This window comes from Nilaparvata lugens, chromosome 12 (genome assembly GCF_014356525.2).
Source record: "Nilaparvata lugens isolate BPH chromosome 12, ASM1435652v1, whole genome shotgun sequence".
In the NCBI taxonomy this organism is placed as follows: Eukaryota; Metazoa; Arthropoda; class Insecta; order Hemiptera; family Delphacidae; genus Nilaparvata; species Nilaparvata lugens.
In genome coordinates, this window is record NC_052515.1 from 20,378,099 (window position 1) to 20,398,552 (window position 20,454).

The 20,454-nt window shown below is 33.0% G+C and overlaps 1 protein-coding gene across 6 annotated transcripts; it reads left to right on the forward strand.

The window, feature by feature from the left end:
* The first annotated feature begins 205 nt into the window (after window positions 1-205).
* Window positions 206-20,374, forward strand: LOC111043553 (glucosamine-6-phosphate isomerase). 6 transcript variants are annotated; one of them, XR_005572647.1, is made up of 8 exons: window positions 271-441; window positions 5,413-5,547; window positions 6,994-7,095; window positions 9,431-9,613; window positions 10,835-11,019; window positions 14,202-14,375; window positions 16,624-16,764; window positions 19,295-20,374. XR_005572647.1 is itself a non-coding variant. In XM_039439087.1 (8 exons), exons 1-8 carry the CDS (start codon window positions 273-275, stop codon window positions 19,300-19,302), a joined length of 999 nt encoding a protein of 332 aa, XP_039295021.1. In that variant the 5' UTR covers window positions 271-272; the 3' UTR covers window positions 19,303-20,374. The 6 variants fall into 6 exon arrangements, 4 of the variants coding, with proteins under 4 accessions (XP_039295023.1, XP_039295021.1, XP_039295022.1 ...); XM_039439087.1 differs by having other exon boundaries at window positions 16,624-16,666; XM_039439088.1 differs by lacking the exon at window positions 271-441 and adding an exon at window positions 4,559-4,806 and having other exon boundaries at window positions 16,624-16,666; window positions 19,295-19,320.
* The last annotated feature ends 80 nt before the right edge of the window (window positions 20,375-20,454 follow it).

Below are 20,454 nucleotides of genomic sequence, written 5' to 3' on the forward strand. Positions count from 1 at the left end.
AAATGTTTTGATTTCCTCGTATCTTATTATATAGTACCACGGAATAAGCATAAAGTGTGTAGTGTTTAAGTAGTGTTTCTTTCCTCTGTGATAGTACTTTATTGAGCAAAATAAAGTACTTTTGCGTACTTTATCTTGCTTACAATGTTGACGTCACGATGGGGCGATATGGCAGTAGATGTTGGCTTTATTGACTTTCAGTATTGGGGTGTGTCTATTCCATAACTGGTCTAAGGTTTGATTGGTATTTTCCATTCTGTATCTATTCTGTGATGTGGTCTTGTGTCTTGTCTCATCTGTCAAAAAATAGTACAGTAGGCCTACGGGTGCAAAATTCATATTTAAATCTAAAACTAGTTTCAAAGAAAAACATTCCATTTTTTCATTATCTACGGTATATTCATATATTATTAAATTCTTATCCTGACATCAGGGCTAGAGGTACGCTTATGTATTATGGAATTAATTATTAGCAAAATTGATACACTTTTTAGGTTATGTTTATCATTTAGCTTATCGTAAAAAAATATTCTTTTTCAATAATATTATTCATCTCTATATAATGACACATATTATATGCTGTATATCTTGTTACCTAAAATTGAAACTTTTCTTATTTTTTGAAAATTTCTCTTCCTACAAAAATTGTTCGGAATCAGTTGAAAAAATTGTACGTTATGATTCATTTTCTATTTTTGGTATAATAGGCCTATTAGTTTCTTATCAGTTTGCGGTGCTTCATCGTAGTTTCTTGTAAAAGTTTTCAATTACAAATTACTATAACAAATTCGTAGCACAATAGGTAGTTTATCAACAAATTATTTACCGTAAGTATCTCCTTTTACAATAACAGCTTATTTTTCTAACAGCCCATTTTAAGGTTTCTATTTACATATATTTATTAATAAATAAGAGTTTTTTCTTATATTAGATGAGAATTATTCAAATCTTCCTCTCTATTTTTATATATTATGTTTTATATATTACATATATTTATTAATAAAAAAGAGTTTTTTACATCATCATCATCCACGGCTCTACAATCCAAAACGGATCTTGGCCTCCTCCAGCAATCGCCTCCATTCTACTCTGTCCATGGCAGCTCGTCTCCAATTTCTTACACCAAGCCTCCTTGCATCTTCAGTGACTGAGTCCATCCATCTCAGTCTTGGTCGACCAGGGCGTCTTCTTTCTTCCATGTTATGCTATGCTATTATATAATAGGCATATAATAGCTATTATATGCCTCCATCATATAGGGGACTGATCTGGCTGCAATGTCAATGTCATCAGCATAAGCCAGTAATTGAATTGTCTTATTGAGCAGGATTCCTCTAGTGTCAATTTTGGAGTCTCGTATCACTTTCTCCTATGCGACATTGAAAAGCAGACATGCTAAAGCATCACCCTGCCTAAGACCATTGTAAGACTGAAATGGATCCGATAGAAGATTCTGTACTCTTACCTGGCATTGGACTGCACTCATAGTCATTTTAACAAGCCTTATACGTTTATGAGGTATTTCAAGCTCATACATGGCATCATACAGTTTCTTCCTTTTTACACTGTCATATGCAGCCTTAAAATCCACAAACATATGGAAAGAGTTGACATTGTAGGCTACTCTAACATCTTCTCCATAAGAAGTCGCAAGCAGAATATTTGGTCCACTGTGGATCTTCCTGCACGAAACCCTGCCTGGTAGTTTCCTATTTTCCCATCAGTATGAGGTTTCAGTTTCTCATAGAGGACATTTGAGAAGATCTTGTAGCCAACATTCAATAGAGTAATGCCTCTGAAATTCTTACAATCCATGGGATCACCTTTCTTCAACAGGGGGCATAGTATTCCCTGATTCCATGTATGAGGCATGGTCTCTTCTCTCCACGATTTGATGACTATTTGGTGCATAAGGTGCCACAGAGTATCTCCACCATGTTTGAAAAGCTCTGCCACTACTCCATCCTTCCCTGGAGATCTGTTGTTGTTGAGTTTATTTATAGCTGTGACAACATCCTCCAGTGTTGGCTCCTCCATTTCTTGTTGGTCAGTAACTGGATTTATTTGCTCCATGGATTCAGGCTGCGGCTTCTCGGTTCCATTTAGAAGCTCTTCAAAGTGCTGCTTCCACCTTTTCATCACTGCTCCTTGCTCACTCAGCAGAGTGCCATTCTTGCTTCTGCACACTACAGGTCTTGGCATGAACTCCTTTCTTTGATCATTCACCATGGCATAAAATTTCCTTGTCTCAGTTTGCCCTGCCAGTCTCTCAATATTGTCAAATTTAGCATTTTCAAATTCCCGCCTTTTTCTTCTGTGCATTTTCTTCTCCTCCCTTCTCAATCCCTTGTACCTTTCTATAGCACTTCTTGTCCTTCGCTGCTGCAATATTTTGTAGGCCTCGTTCTTCTTCTTAGAAATCTCATGACATTCATCATCAACACCATGTTTCTCTACTTTGTCTAGAAACATGTCCAAGAATCTCATTTGCTGCACCATCCAGTGCTTGGACACATGCTCCCCAACAATCATATCCTTCATTCTCCTCCATTCCCAGCCTCAGTTGTGCACTCACTTTTTCCTGGAACTTTTGTGCTGTGTTAGGATTATTAAGTAGTGCTACATTATATTTAGTAGTTGGAGACCCCTTTATTGTCCTTACTCTTGATATGCGTGCTCTTACTTCTGCTCCAACAAGATAGTGATCAGAATCAATGTTTGCTCCCCTTACATTTCCTCGGTCCTTACATTGATTAAGCTGGAAAGGTGTCGCCCATCAATTAAGAAATGATCGATCTGATTGAAAGTCTCTCCATTGGGAGAGACCCATGTAGCCTTGTAGATGTTTTTGCGAGGATGAAGTGTACTTCCTATAACCATCCTTTTAGATGCAGCAAAATTGATCAACCTTGTGCCATTCTCATTACTCTCTGTATGAAGACTGTTTTTTCCAGCTATTCTACTATAGACCTCCTCCTTACCAACTTTGGCATTCATGTCCCCAGTTATAATTTTCATATCATGTCTTGGGCATTCATCATAGGTTCTCTCCAGCAAGTCATAAAAATCCTCCTTTTCATCTTCTGTTTTATCTTCTGTTGGTGCATGTACATTGATAACACTCATGTTGAAAAACTTCCCTATGAGTCTTATCACACATAACTTACTACTGACAGCTTTAAAGTCCAATACCAAATTCTTGAGTCTCTTTCCAACAAGAAAACCTACTCCAAAGGTATGATCTCTCTCATTACAGCTATAATACATATCATCATTACCTTTCCTCATCATTCCTTGCCCTGTCCATCTCATTTCCTGAATAGCTATCAAATCTGCTGTATAATCATTCATTATGTCCATCAATTGTTTCATTGCACCAGCCCGGTAGAGAGTTCGTACATTCCATGTGAATATTCTCAAATCCTTTTCCATTCTTTTCCTTTTTTGTCTGCCAGGTACTTTATTCCATAAATCCAGTCCATTCCGAGGCTCATTGTGAGGTTCTGAAACTGTGTTTTTCTTTAAAGGACTCGCCACACCAAGCTCGCCAGTACCGCCGAGGTAGTACCGCTGGTGGTAGTTTTCTCGGCTGAGCACGCCACACCGAAAAACGTCCGCTAGCGGTAGTCTCCGAGTAGTGAGTCTAGTAGTGGGGGGAGGGCGTGACTACAGCACTCAGCACTGCGCTACCTCTTCGAATCGCCTGCCATGTATTCAGGTTGAGCGCGCCACACTGAGCTCGCTTTGTCCGCCGTACTACCTCTCAGCGAACTTTTGTTGAATCGCCTAGCAGGCGGTCGTAGGTGGTAGTGCGCCGTACTACCGCCGCGGTAGCGAACTCGGTGTGGCGCGCTCAACCTGAATACATGGCTAGCGATTTTTAAAACTTCGCTACCGTCGCGGTAGCGAGCTTGGTGTGGCGTGCCCTTAAAGGGAGGGGTTGTTGGCCCCTCGCCCGACCCCCAACCTGGAGGACCAGGTAGTTTTTTCGGGTTTCCTTCCCTAGCCTTTGACAATCCAATGCCGAGCTACAAGGCAGCAGCCAATTTCCTTTCAGGGTTTTGTTGCCTTATCCTTTGAGTATCCACTGATACCCGTCTGCAAGGCAGCAGTTGTGTTTGCTGGTTTTGATCCGCCCCGGGTATTTCATTTCCCCGGTACCACCTATATCTAGGAGGCATCCCCTATCCGCCACCAGGGGGGGCGCCCGTTAGGAGACCAGCAACTCCCACGAGGAGTTTTTTACACATTATATAAAATGAGAATTATTCAAATCTTCCTCTCTATTTTTATGTATTATGTTTAATGTACTTTTATCTTGCGTTCTCCATGCCAAAGTTCGTTTACACAGTTACATAAACGAGAGTAAGACAAGATTAGATAATTGATTCATTCAAGCCCGCATATTCAGTGAAAGCAGGTCAACGACTTGAAGCAATAAGAGAAAGACATAACATAGATTGAGAGAGAGAGAGAGGGAGAGAGAGAGAGAGACTGAAAAAGAAATAAACAGAGCTTCTGAGTCAGTGAGTGATAAAAAAGATAAATATTAAGGAAGACAAAGTGAGAGAGGGCAGTGCTTGCTTGAGCTCATGTTCAGAAGGTGAAAGTGGAGAGAGAGAGAGAGAGAGTCAGAGAGGGAGTATCGTAAGAGAATGAGTAGATCAAATTGAGTACAAGTCATTAGATGAAACAGTTTGTGTGTTCTTAGAGTGTTTACGATTAAGTTGCCTACAATAATTATTTACAGTGAATATACTCGTACTAGGCTACATTCTGCTTTTTTTAAATAATCCGTTTGTTGAGGTAACATTACTTTACTATTATTTTGACAAAGCCACGAACAATCGCTTATTAATCAACATAATCTTTCTCAAAAGACATACGGTACAAATCAATATAAAATACTATTCATTCATAAAAGGCTACATAAGCATATAATTTATATATGCTTCTATGAATAATTGAATTGACAACACAAAAGAAAGAAACACACACATTAATAAATATCTAGAATCAACAAAAACTTACAATATTGTACGACCTTTAAATGTAATGCTACTTAACACAATTTTACTGAATAAAAGCGTAAATCACATTAACACATGATATACAAAAATAATAATAATAGTAATTTACAAAATTTAATATAGCCTAATAATAATAATTGACATAATTTACACATAATATATCGTCATTGTATCCTGTACAAATATAAACCAACTCACACATTACAAGAAATTCTAAACTTATACTTACAGTACCTATCATCATAAAATACATTGAAAATTCATTATTATTATCTAAATTCACATCAACTTTACACATCTCAAACACTAAACAAAATATCTGCTGTAGATTAATAGAGATTACAATACTTCTTATAAATGGAGTCGAATTCATTTGTTGCAGAATTTTTAGAAATGCGATTAGTTATTTTGGATAAACCCAACGATGTAGCTGAATGGGCAGCCAAGTATGTGATGAAAAGAATCAAAGATTTCAATCCCGGTCCTGAAAAATTCTTCACGCTTGGTTTACCCACTGGTAAGTCCATTTTCTCCAAAAAAGAAATATAAATAATGATGGTTTCATGCTTTGCTGCTTCATGTGAATAATGAATGATACATTTTGATAGCGATCTATCTCAAATTACTACTATCCAATAACAGGATAATAATTATAGTATATAGTCTGTCAGCATTTTATATAGACAACATTCAACGATTGCTGGCAGTATAAAGTGAGTCCCAATCCATAGCTGAGTTGATAGCAGATTATAAGCTCAGTATTACTGTAATTCACAATCTTAATCAATTTTTTAGATTTTTTTTGTTCTTCCAACAACCATTACACTAGTTATTAGACTAGAATCCCATCTGTCATCTTAGATAACGCCTGGAAAATCTCTTGTCACAACGAAAATGCCTTAGGCTACCTATTCTATTCGATATAAAACTCACTATTTATCGTAAATCTATTAAGGCTATATGCCATAAATATTATTGTTTCAATGAAATAATGTGGTTGGACTTCTCAATCACCTGCCTGTAAAATAAGAACGTGTTTTTATCCTAAATTCTGTGAAATGCAGATTTGTTCTAAGTTTTTAGAGTACTGTATTGAAGTATATTTTATTGACTGAGCGAAGTGAGGTCTAAGATTCAAGTCGACAGTTTGGCATTTCTCTTAATGTTTAAATGTTTATATGTTGCGCATTTACGGCGAAACGCGGTAATAGATTTTCATGAAATTTGACAGGTATGTTCCTTTTTTAATTGCGCGTCGACGTATATACAAGGTTTTTGGAAATTTTGCATTTCAAGGATAATATAAAAGGAAAAAGGAGCCTCCTTCATATGCCAATATTAGAGTAAAAATCAGACTATAGAATTATTCATCATAAATCAGCTGACAAGTGATTACACAGATGTGTGGAGAAGCCAGTCTATTGCTGTATTTCCGTAAGGTCTATAGTTTCAATCAGGTACTTGTGGATGAGAATAATGCGTGAGGTCTACTGTTCACAGAACTACTAGTTATCATACTAGCGGCTCATAGGCAGGTAAAGTAGAGACAGCATGTCACTGGCTGCCATTGGGTCACTTTTCACCATTTTCTAAACATCTGTCTCTATGGAAAGTGACATAATGAACGCCGCCGCTGACATCCAGTAACTTTCCTTTTTCACTTTCTCTGTTCAGGTTATCAACATTTTAAATTGATAGCTTCTTATCATGCAATTTCAAGATTAATCATTCGGCGTGAGTATACCAGACGCACATAACTCGAATATTTAGACTATTTATGAGACACGATTAAGAAATAGTAGAAGTTTTTGGAAAGTGTCTGTTTTTAAATGCTGAATAATTTACCTGTTTGCTTCATTCAGTAAATAAATAGAGCCTTGCTAATCGTTTATGAATGAAATTAAAAATTAAAGTTTTTTGTGTGAGTCTAGTAATGATCAATCTGTGATTGTCTCAATTCTAGGTGGAACCCCTCTGGGCATGTACAAAAAATTGGCCGAATATTACAAAAATGGAAAAATTTCATTCAAGTATGTGAAGACCTTCAATATGGATGAGTATGTGGGTTAGTTCATTTTATTTTATATCAAATAATTTTCTATTTAGAATTATCTATTTCAGAAATAATATAATTATACAACTTGGATTCAGCAATACATCAACAAAAGCAGCTATTCATTCGATTGGCGTTTTAGTTCTAAAAGCAAAAGTAGTTTGATGATAGGAGTAGTTCTCATTAGGAATTGATCAGCAATTTTATCACAGAAGAACATTAGTAATATAGTTTCATGTTCCAAAATTATAGAATTCTTTATAGTAAGTACCTTAGGCTATTCCTTATAGCTTTGAATAAATATTTCAGATGGCTAGGATAATTTTGGGACATGACACATTATAATATCAAGAACAACCCAGCAGTACACAGTACAGTATTTATTTGTTCAAACCACGGTATATAGAAGAAGTTATATTTTTCATCTAAATACCGTGGTTCACACAACCTGTCTATTCTATCTATGTTTATATCACACTGAATTTAAGGTTATTTTTTATTTATTTATTTATGATACAAATAAAATTGATGTTTATCTCTTTTCTGTATAGTGCTAATTTTATAGAAATAGAAATAAAAATAAAAATCTTAGTACCCTTTTTGAAATATTTAGTGATATCACTTGAAAATGGCATCACTGTCCGAAACATGTTGTGATTAAATATTTCATAAAGGGTACGTAGATTTTTATTCTTCTTTCTAAAATTGATGTTATTTATAACATTTGTGGATAAAATAATAAGGTAGCCCTTGTGCTATTTTTCTTCCAAATTTATAGGTGATGACACAGTCCAAAATAGGGTTAGAATTTCAATTTGAAATTCTATTATAAATTTGTAATTCAAACAGTTTAGTGTGGAGCCACAGTATGTGGTATGAAATATGTTGAATATTCTATTATGAATTTGTGGTGGTAAAAATCACAAGGCAGCTCTAATCACAAGTAGGAACAGTGAATGTTTTGATTAGAGAGGCAGAGAGGTGTCTTGCTGAATTAGATTCGCGGTTTGTTCAGAATAGTCTTAGTTTAAACTACAAAAAACTAGAGTAATTGCTTTTAGTAGAGAGTATAAAAGTTTTGGAATAAACTTGAATACTCAGAGTAGAGTTGAAACTTCTGTTTCCACGACATTCTTGGAAGTAAAGTAAAATTTCTGGCGAGAGCTCGTATATTTTTAATTTCTTCCTCATAATTACTACATAGGAGTTGTGTTCCTACTAAGATAAGTATTGGACTAAGGGCCGTTTGCACAGTGTAAGTTTAAGCTGAAGCTTAAACCAAATCTGATTTTTTTTTGGTTTAAACTAAAATTCCGTTTTACAGTATCAATTTAAACTCTGTATTGAGTTTAAACTCTGGGAAAGTTTAAACCTCCAAAGCAGGAGGTTTAAACCAAATTATTTGGATTAACTTGACATCTGTAAAGATTTGATGAGGGAACAGCTAATAGTAAATTATTTCTTGATGTTTGTTTTTAATGCTTCTATAGACGATAATAATTGTTTAGGTTATAGTGAATCATTATTGATAGAATTGACAGAAGTTTTTAATTCGATTGATAAAGATGACTACGAAGAAATTTTGAAACTGAGATTGGGCAAAAAACAAATAATTTAAATTTCTGCGATGATAAAGAATTTTTAACGGTTTCGCTCAAGTACAGCAACTGCCAATTTAGTATTTTGATTGAATAAACCACTTGATAGAAATTAAGACAATTTTTAACAGTGGTCTTTCTTTGATTAGAAAAGATGTTTTTAATAACACATAACTGAGATATATTGCTTTCGAGAGATTTATAATAAACGAGGAAGACCGAAGTAAATTCAAGCGTAACAAAATAACTTTTTTATCTTACATTCTAAAATATATTTTCTGGTGCCAACTAAACATAAGTTTTTTGAGAATTTCTTGATCGCTTTTCACTTTTATTACCGTACAGCTTACAGCTCTGTGGATTTTGAACAAGAACAAGAAAATACTAAAATAGTAGCTACATAACCTCAATTTACTGATGGTTTGTAAACAAATAACAAATTCCCTGTATAAAATCAGCCTTCCTGATATTATAAACGATGACATTCTATTACAAACTTAACGCTAAACTAGTTTAACTTAAACTGGATTAGAAAATGCACTGAGAAAACCAATTCAAGTTTAAACTTTCAGATTAACTTAATCGAGTTTAGCAACCTATACTGTGAAAACGGCCCTAAGTAGACTATTCACGGTATACACTCATAATATATCACTATTGTGCATAATACAGCTTTTTGCGAGTACAATTTATAAATGTGAAAGTCTGATTTGAATGATTTTTATTTAAAAAATCCCAATTTTTTGCAGGTCTGCCACCCGATCACGTTCAAAGCTACCACTACTACATGTTTCATAATTTCTTCAAACACATTGACATAGACCCCAACAACGTTCATATACTTGATGGCAATGCCAGCGACCTGGAGAAAGAGTGTGATGATTATGAACACAAGATCAAAGAGGCTGGAGGAATTAGGCTTTTTATTGGAGGTAAAAACCTTAAGTATATATGAAAAACTAGAGATAAGAACCCAAAAGACTGTATACCTAAAAGTAAACCCAGTAAAGTACACCTGTAGAGAGTTCCACGCTATAAAGTGAGCAACATTGGTTTGCGGTTCTTTTCTGTTATTAGACTTAGCGGATAGCTCTTTACTTTTCTAACTCGTTTAGTTTTATTAATGAGTTTTTATGTTGCATGAGACTTGCAATTTTAATAAAATATGTATTCAGAGATGATTAGTCTATGAAAAAATAAAACATTCTCAGTAAAAACCACAACAAAATATTGTGTTTTTTATTTCATAACTAGCAGGTAACCTCTGCTCCGCAAGGGTATAATTAGAAACTTGACAAACTGAAATCTTGAAGAATTTAAAATAGGTAGGTCTTTATCCATTCTCGGTAAATAAAGAATCACTGAAATCTTGAAGTATTAAAAATAGGTCTTTAACCATTCTCGATAAATAAAGAATCAATATGCAAAATTTCAAGTTAATCAGTCCAGTAGTTCAGACGTGATTATGGGTCATTCGTGAATATCCTATCTCATGAATGTATTAGCCGATTCTTTCCTTTATTATACAGGGTGATTCTTAATTATGGTAAACCTATGAGTTATTAGTTCTCTCCTCATAAAACAGCAAATTTTTGTGGTGTAATGTACTACATAAGAATTCATTTCATTTAACTTTTATTTAAATTTAGTTTACACAGCTTACATCATTCTTTTCAGGATTAATTTATCTACAACTTTTATTCCGAAAAAATATTTGTTTACTGGTCATTAAAGAAAGTTATTGAGCATCAAACGTAGAAGTCTGTGTTTTTCTACTTAGATTTTTTTCATATTTCAACTTCTTTCTCAAAAACTACTCACACTACAGCTTCCAGAATAGTTTTATTCAATTTTTCAGATATTTTTCCATATAAATCCAGCATAAGTTTTTCAAAAACTAGTCCCCAAACAATTCAGCATCGGTGTATTTCATCAGAGAAACTGAATTCCGGGCGAAATCTTTCACTCTGTACAGCTCGCTAATGAAGCGTTTATGGATATATGTTTATAAGAACTTTTTTTCTTACTTTTACCTCTACTATCACGTATTAAATTATTTTACCATAATTAAGAATCACCCTGTATTATAGATGAGTTCTCAATGTTAATTTTCAACGAAATAACGAAGCTTTTATTATATTTTTTTTTAACAGGTATTGGCCCAGACGGTCATATAGCCTTCAACGAGCCTGGATCTTCACTGGTATCTAGGACTCGGGTGAAAACGCTGGCTCACGAGACACTGGAAGCCAATTGTCGTTTCTTCGATAATGACATCACAAAAGTGCCCACTCAAGCACTCACTGTTGGAGTGCAGACTGTTCTCGATGCAGATGATGTAAGTTATAAAACACTAAAATATATGCTTGAAACTAGTGAGTCGCCCGGGCAGGAGAACTCGCTCAAAATGCCGATAATTCTGTTAGCTGTTCTATCTATATCTCTGGTTGGAATAGATTTAAAATATCGCATTTGACTTTCAAAGGGAAAGATTCTCCTCTCGTGGTTATTTATTCTATCTGTACAAACAAGCATGCATGATATGCGGAGTGTTTCCAAACTCCCTACCAATATTCTGGGGCATTGTTCCTGGGTACGAAACATGTCTAAATATAATTTTCAAACTGTCCGAAAGTCCATACTCACACAGCCGCCATTTCTTTTTTTTTCTCTTAACAATGGCTGAACATCATGACAACTAGTCAGAACTACAAAAAATATGACAATTTTTCTAATTCATGAACAAAATGGCGGGCGTTTCAAATTATATTTCTTGAGTAAGTCGGTCAATCTTATTATTTTTTAGCCAAATCGATCTTTTTGATGGTTCAAAGGATGTGTTTCCATTGAATATTTGAAGTTGATTGATTTGATTAAGTTTTCTTTCTGGAGACTCTTTAAAGAGTATAGAAAATCGTCAAGGACTATTTGTCAAAAAATGAAAGAATACATATAAACATATATTATATACATCACATTCCACAAAGTACATTACAATTTAATCCTCCCAAAAGCCTCATTCTCCATCCATAAATTCTTGAATACTGTAGTAAACCCCGTTTGCCAAATTTTTTCACAATAGCTTTTTGAAAATATCCTTATTCTCATTTTCTCTCAAAGCTGACGGCAGTTTACTCATAAATTTCATACCCATATAAGAAGGCTTATTTTCATACTGAGCTGTCCTGTAGTATTGTGCAGAAAATTTATCAAACGTATGAAAATGTATGTCACAGTTTCTTATAAATTTTTTATCTCTTATATACATAATCACTACGAAAATGTACGGTGCAGGCAAAGTTAGTTAGTAGTCCTAGATCTTTAAAATACTCTCTGAAGGACTCTAATGGCTTAAGACCTTTAATCGCTCTCACAGCTCTTTTTTGCATTCTAAAGATTCTATCTAAATTTTTGAGACTGGAGCCCCCCAAACCAATATTGCATACCGAATATGCGACATTATGAGGGCATGATATACTGTACATGTTAAGATAGTGTTCCCAGTACTTAATCTTGAAATCTGCCTGAGTGCAACCACTCCAGATGATATTTTACAGCACAAATGATCAATATAGTTATCCCAATGGAGGCAATCGAAAGCTATCGTCCAACATACAAGCAAACTCACAAACGGGCAATTTACATATTTGTATTCTTTTGTTAAAATTTGATTATGTTTGAAGTAATAACATTTTAATTTTACTGAAATAATACGACAACTGAATATAAAGATGTGTACGGATTCATGCGCCACGAACATGCGCATTTCGATTTTCATTCGCTTATATAATTTTTTTTTGTATCTTACGCCGCATCTACATGTTGGGCCAGTCACTGGCCCAGCCTGCAATGTGACCAGTGCCCAATGAAGACCAGCGGTAGCCAGCGCTGGCAAACCACCCTTCCACACACTGGCGCTGGTCGACATTGGTCTTCATTGGGCCAACATGTATATGCGGCATTACTGTTTATTTACAAATACATATATATATATATATATATATATATATATAATATATATATATATATATATATATATATATAATAAGCTTAAAAACATCTGATAAAAAGTGATAAATGCGCGAGTTCGTGCGGCATATGTCTGTATGCAGCTTTAGAGGTAATAGTGGAATGATAATAGTTCGATTTTCAATCATGAACAACATTGAGGTTCTTGTAATAGTACATATATTAAATTATTTTTTGTATTTAATATGTATATGTATTATATAGATCATAATATATAACCTATTACTTATAGGTCTAGGTATAGGTTTGACTGTGATAGTTAAGTTCTTCAACTTGTATTTTCATTTTTCAACGAATAATGACGATTGTCTTAACATATTGTATATTTTATGACAATAAACGATGATTTGATTTGATATAAATACGTAACCCCAAACTAAAGGAGATGGTTCTTCCAATTTGTGACACACCATTTCAATTTTGTCAGTTTACAATATTCAATTTTGATAACAATAGTTTCAATAAAATAGCAAATATATTCATTCGTGAGTTTAGAAGTGGATTTTGATCCAGGAACTCACTTTAGAATATGTCTAGACTGACTGTAGTAGGCAGTGCATAGAATACTTTGAAATTTAGAAAGGCTGATTTCATGAGTAATGTATTATGTATTTATACAGAGTGGGTGAAAAGTCCGAGAACGGCTTAATATCTCTTACACAAAGGTTATTTGACGGTGGGTGTGATTGGGGATCTTACTCAAATTGAAAATACTACTTTACTATGACTTTAAAAATCTGGTCCACCATCTTGGATCCGCCATATTGAATGCAACTTTATTTTTTTAAATGAGAAGGTTGTCATGCAATACATGATTTAGATGCCGAATTTCGAGAAAAAATGAATGGCGAAAACCGCATATCGATATCTCAAACCGTTAATCAATATCATGCATATCAGAAATGAAATACATAAGTGGTATTGATTAATAGGCGTAATATGAATATCTTCTGAACGGTTTGAGTTATCGATGTGCGGTTTTCGCCATTTCATTTTTTCTTGAAATTCGGCATCGAAATCATGTGTCGCATGACAACCTTCTCATTTAAAAAAATAAAGTTTCATTCAATATGGCAGATTAAAGATGGCGGACCAGATTTTTAAAGTCATTGTAATGTAGTATTTATATGTATTCATATATATGAGTAGGATCCCCAATCACACCCACCATCAAATTACCTTTGTGTATGAGATATTAAGCCGCTCTTGGACTTTTCACCCACTCTGTATAGATCATGAATATGTAACCCCAAAGCAAATGAGATGATTCTTCCAATTTGTGACACACCATTTCTGTAATTTTATAAGCTTAAAATATTCAATCTTGATAGGTACCGTAGCAATATTTTTAATAGAATAGCGAATAGCACCGTTTATGAGTTTAGAAGTGGATTTTGGTCGAGGAACTTGGGTATTGAATATAAAGTAGGAATGCGGGTGCATAGAATACTTTGAAATTTAGAAAAACTGATTTCATGAGTTACGTTCCAGGTGCTAATCCTGATAACGGGCTCAGGCAAGGCATTGGCACTCCACCACTGCATCGAGCAGGGCGTCAACCACATGTGGACTGCATCAGCCTTCCAGCAACACAAGCACACCATCATGATTTGTGACGAGGACGCCACTCAAGAGCTCAAGGTCAAAACTGTCAAGTATTTCAAGGTCAGTTCATTCATTCATCTACTACTGTTTTATTTACTACTAGGAGGCAACCCATGCTCCGCAAGGGTCTACAATAGAAAAATGAATATTACTTGTTGGCACAGCCGGCAAGGAAAACCTGAGCACCTGCTGCGATTTCAGAACTAAAAATAAACCTTCACATTTGTGGAGACAAATAAAGAAAAGAAAAACGTTATAATACTAACTTCGGTTTTACCAAAGAGTACAATAAATATCTTACTATACATACTATATCTATAGTCATACTATAGTCATACTATATAGCCTATTCTGTGGTTCTACATAATTGTAGTTGTTATAATAAGAACATTGTTTATTACAATAATTTAGGTAATGAGAAGTAAATGTGCTGTTTAGTCAAGTGATTTATCTTCTTTAAGTTAGTTTTTGTGACTCTTATACTGATGAATTGGAAAGGAATTTTATTAGAGAGTAGATTACAGTAGTAGTGGACTGGTGTCTACTGACATATAGTCTAATTAAAAATTTGACAAACTGAAAACTTGACCTACTGAAATCTTGAAGAATTTAAAATAAATTACCATGACAATCCTCGGTAAATCAATAATATCTTTTTGGCAATAAATATGCAAAATTTCAAGTTGATCAGTTCAGTAGTTCAGACGTGATGATGCGTCATTCGTGAATTCCTATCCCGTACGTGTATAAGGCAGTTATTTCCTTTATTATATTATAGATTAACACTTCACTAATTTTTTTTCAGCTATGATAATATTTTGTATCATTCACATTTATTGCTAAATGAGTTTTGTTTCAATAGGCTAAAGCCTGGAAACCATTGTCACATTATCAAATATAAATTAAATCGACTAAAGTGAACCGCACGAAAATAGTCTGATGGAAATTGGGACAAATGAGTGCAACGTTGCCAAATAAGATTTGATCAACGTTGTCCACAGCTGATTATAAATGAGAATTAATCATTTTATAATACACCTGACGAATTGGCAACGTCTATGAGTGCGGGGGAATGAGTGGGAACTTATAGCCAGTTACGCACATCGATTTTTGAACGTTCGATTTTTTGCCGTTCTTTGCAGATCATGGTTGTCAAGTTTCGTTTAATCCGATAGAATTAATAGGGACGGCGAAAAAACCCCTACTATACTATTGTATATAAGATGAATGCATATTTTCAAAATAATCCTGTAGTGAATATTCTTCACTAATAATCTTTTCATAATCATCCTTGTTATACGTTCAAGTTGTAAGGTATTTAAAAGTCTTATGAAACATTATTTTAACAGATAAAATGTAACAAAATCGAGGGGTAGGTACTAAATGTCGTCTTTGATCAATTCCAGTCTTCTCCCCAGTGGCGCCATTTCACCAAACTGCTAGGAGGGGGCAAAAACCATAGGTATGAGGGGGGGGGAAGGAATACGCCCAAAGGATAGAGGGTCCTGGGTTTCCCCATAAATGTTACATTCAAAGATGTTATTATATGCTTCACTTTCTCCAGTTTTATACAAATGTGGTTGAAGTATCAATACAAGCATATAGGCCTACATTATTAGTTAATCATAAAGTATTTATTAGAAATATAGGCCTACAGAGAGGCCCTAAAGTTGGAATACACTGAAACAGATTTCTTAAAAATCATGGAAAAAGATAAATTTTTCTTTTACAATGACAATTTCAACAATTTCATTGGGGATCATATTCTAATTGGAAAATAACTTTCAGTTAGAAAGCTAAAGAAACATTAAGCTGTTCCCATAATTCTCACCAACTCTGTACATAAATTATTGATTGTCCGATTGTGCCCTTTCTTTTGCTTTCACTGTGACATCTTGCAACTTGTTCATTCTCACGTTGAAATTTATGCAATAGCTCACTTATTGTGCCCTCATCAATAATAATTGTACCCATTCTATATTTAAGCTTCAACTATACCACAGAGAAAAATATAACTTATTCTTTATTACTCCGTACGGTCATACTTTCAAGGCAATTGTGCTACATTGTTGATTCTGTAGAAGGAATTATACTACTACTGTTTAAAAAAGTATTAAATCAGTATGAGATTCTAAGGATTCGTGTAGATAGACCCGCATTTTCATTATTCATCTGATCCTTGAGGGGGGCCTAGGCCCCGTCATGCCCCCCCCCCTAAATGGCGCCCCTGCTTCTCCCTCCAATTATTGTGATCACTTATATTCAATTATTGTTTTTCTAAAAAAATTATTGTTTTTCTTTTATGCAGAACTTGAACAAGATACATGAGAAACTCATTGAGGAATATGAGAGTAAGAGAAAATCATCAATTATGCTCGATAACTGTGCAAAATGAACTGTGTGAGAATGCTGACTTTGTGGGATCTAACAATTTTTCATCCATTTTCATGTAACAATACGTGTACTTATCAATATTCTGCAAATCGTTGCACATTCACCACATATTTTTCATCTTAGTTTAATATTTCATTCATAGATTACTTTATTTTGAAGTTTATTCATGTTTTACAATATGTGTGCCTAATTTTTCTGTTTGCAAGCGTTTTTTTGTGATTTGTTGCATAATTTTCTTTCCCTTCACAGCTCGTTATTTCATTCATCTTACTCTTTTTTCCAAAGTACAATCATAAATTTGACCACCTTTCCAGTAACTTGTATGTTTTTGTGATGTGTTCGTTTGAAATTGCTTGTATTTTGTTCTTAGAATGTTTGCTTCTATTGTTTGTTATCACTGGACTTCTAAAGCTTATTTGAGAGAGTAGAGTGTTCAAAACATTCATAGATTGTTTAATATCATTTTAATACTGTTATTCATTGAATTCATAAATCTCAAATTCCATTTATATAATAATAACAATATTTATTTTGCCAAATACAAGAAAAATACACAAATAGAAATTATCGTTAAAATACAATAGTTTTTGGCGTGACTGGAAAAAGAAGCCTTGAGCTCCAGCCACGAGTTCTAAAAATAAGAAATAGTTTGCTACTCTTGAAAAAGATTGCTTTTGTTTATAATTGAAGCTTATTCACGAATGAAAAATATTTTGTATTTTTCGTCCATTTTGCTTTTTATGTTGTCAACCAATATGCATTCATTTATCATGAAAAATGCATTCACTTTTAGAATCTTTTTGCTGTTTTTATGTGTTCGACTTAGTTCTTAGCTCTGATGCATGCTCGTAGCCTACTTAGATGTTTGATTTCATGGTCTGCTTGTTATTATAATTCTTCAATAACAATAATAGATTAATTACTTGCTTCAATTGTTATTTGAAAAAAAATCTTTCTAAAAGTATACTCCATTGATTAAATAAAAATATCCTATACCATATAATGGGATAATTACTTGCTTATTGTATGAAAAATTGCTCTTGTTTTAGTATAGCCTATTGATTAAATAATAATAATAATAGCCTATTACACCCTATAATTTTACTTTTTTTTGGTAATATTACTTATCAATTGAATAGCTTATATTGGAAAACTATTAATTTCCATTGTACTGTATTAAATTATTTGTTCTACTGTGAATTTGATTGGAATATAATAAATTCTGGAAATTATGTTCACAAAATAAGGATGTGATGAAGTGTTTTTATGATACTTATTAATTAAATGAGTTGAGGGTGAAGTCACCCTTACAATGAGAGAATAGAGAGCATTCATATCAAATCTTGTACTTATATATCGTAGAAAGATTAAATTAATATGGAAATGATAAATCAAAAACATAAAATATACAAGGATCTATTATATTTATGTTTGGATTTGAAATTTCCCTAAACTATTTTTTTTTTGAAATTGAAATTGAAATTTATTCATAACACTGACAATTTACAAACAAAAGTAAATGAACTTAACAAATCAGTACAATAATTTTGAAAAAATAAAAAAAAACTAAAATACATAATATAATATTATCTTCTATTCCTATTTATATAAATGAAAATAATTAAAAACTAACAAAGACATTATGTAGCGTCAGAGTTATGATTAAGGTACTTCGTAAGCTATTAGCTGAGTTGAAGTTACCTACTCTGAAAATTAAACTATTTGACCTTTGCAAGAGACAGAAGCCTCGAAAAAAAATTAACAGAAAATCTTTGTCTATTCACAGAAAATGAATTGAAAGGAGTGAACATTACAGAAGTTATTTATAGAAACCAAAAGGTATAATACAATCCTAGGAAAATAAATTAAGAAGAATTTGAGGACATATACATTTTTATATCAATATATGAACTAAAGTCATAATATATCAATGAAAAAATAGATAAATAAAAATCCTGAGACAGAAAAATCGTTAGAAGCCTAGGAAGCAATAGTAGAAATTCCCAAAAGAATGTAAAAAAAATAATTCATGTGAAAAAGAACTCCTCAATCTCATCAAAATCAAAATTGAATAAAAAGTGCTTCAATTTCTTCAAAAATGTTATCAGTGAGCCTGTGGATGTAATATGTAGAGGTAACTTATTAAAGGAATTTGGAGCACTGTAATCGTAAAACCGTTTAAAGGCTTCACATGAAGGGTTTGCAAGAACAACCAAATTTCTGTCTCTCAATCTGTTTGAGAAAACTAAGGCATTCCCTGTAATCTGACCACTTCTTAAAAAGAATATTCTCAAGACCCTGAAAATATATAAATGCCTTAAAGGCAATATATCCAAGGCCTGGAAGTAGGGAAATGAATGAGCTCTCCTATGTAATGATGTCATCATTCTAATCAATCTTTTTTGTGCAATAAGTATAGAGTTTAAATTAGTTTTATATGCACCCCCCCAACAGCTTAGCCCATATTGAAGCTTGCTATTTGCAATAGCGAAATAAACATAAAAATTAAACACAAAATACATAAGTATTTTGAGAATAATATTTGATATAATTTTCTAATTGTTTTCAAACTTGGTATTTTTCAGGAGTCTGAGAAAGCCCTGACCTCTCACAAAAACTGAGACTGCAAGACAATAATATCACAATTTATTTTTCTTCATCAAGGACAACATATATATATATTTTCTATCTGTGATTTGAACCAAAATTCGACTAACCAAAATACTTGAATCAAATAATTTTCGCATCATATGATCTATCAAATGTTATTTATATTTAATCGAGTACAGTATAATTATTATATATTTTATATTTTAATCAAGTACAAGATATTGTATTGAGAAGGAACATTATATTTTCATATTATAACTTTATAAGTAAAATTTAGCTTTATGTGGGGAGAATGAGAGATTCATCTATATCAAAAAATTGATATTTTTATAAAAAAATTTCAATCAATATCTGATAATACTTATGGATATTTTATAAATTGTTGTTTTAATAAAATTACATTATCCACTTTAAGCGTATCAGACTATCATTATTCATCTCAATATTGTTTTATTATTTAAGTTAATCAATGAATGAAAATAGTATTAGTTAAAAAAGGGTACTATGGGATTATTTTTAAAACTTGTTTTCATATTTTAACAGATCAAGTAGCCCTAATCTAATGAAATACGTTATTAGAAAATAGTATTATGTAATTTTTATTGTATGTGAAGCTATGTAACAGTTTATTCCATTAGAAGCTCATATCACATAAACAATTACATGTTCTATTCATATTTATGAAATAAATAGGTATTATAACATTTTCAAATGAAATATCTTCATAGATATTGAGCTAAACAAAACTTCATAAAGATCAATACAATAAAAATTAAAAAAAGTTCAAATTCAATATTTTTTTATCTTTGCCTTCTTTGGTAGGATTGAATAGCCTATGATGTGATGTGTATTAAATGCAATGAGTAATAATAAAATGACTGAGTAATCTGGGTCCATTAGGAAAGTATCATTTCTTATAAAGGAAAAAAGTCCGAAATTAATTCATTTAAATGCAGTTGATATATAAGAATTCACTACTAATAATATATTGAGTAACCTCCTAAATTAACCTCATTTTGGATAATAAATAAACGTGACTTAACAATTCTTGACAAAGTGCATTTTTTTATCTATTATGGACATCTTGTATGTTACATTTTATATAGGTCTATTAACAGTCCAGGCTCAAAAAAGG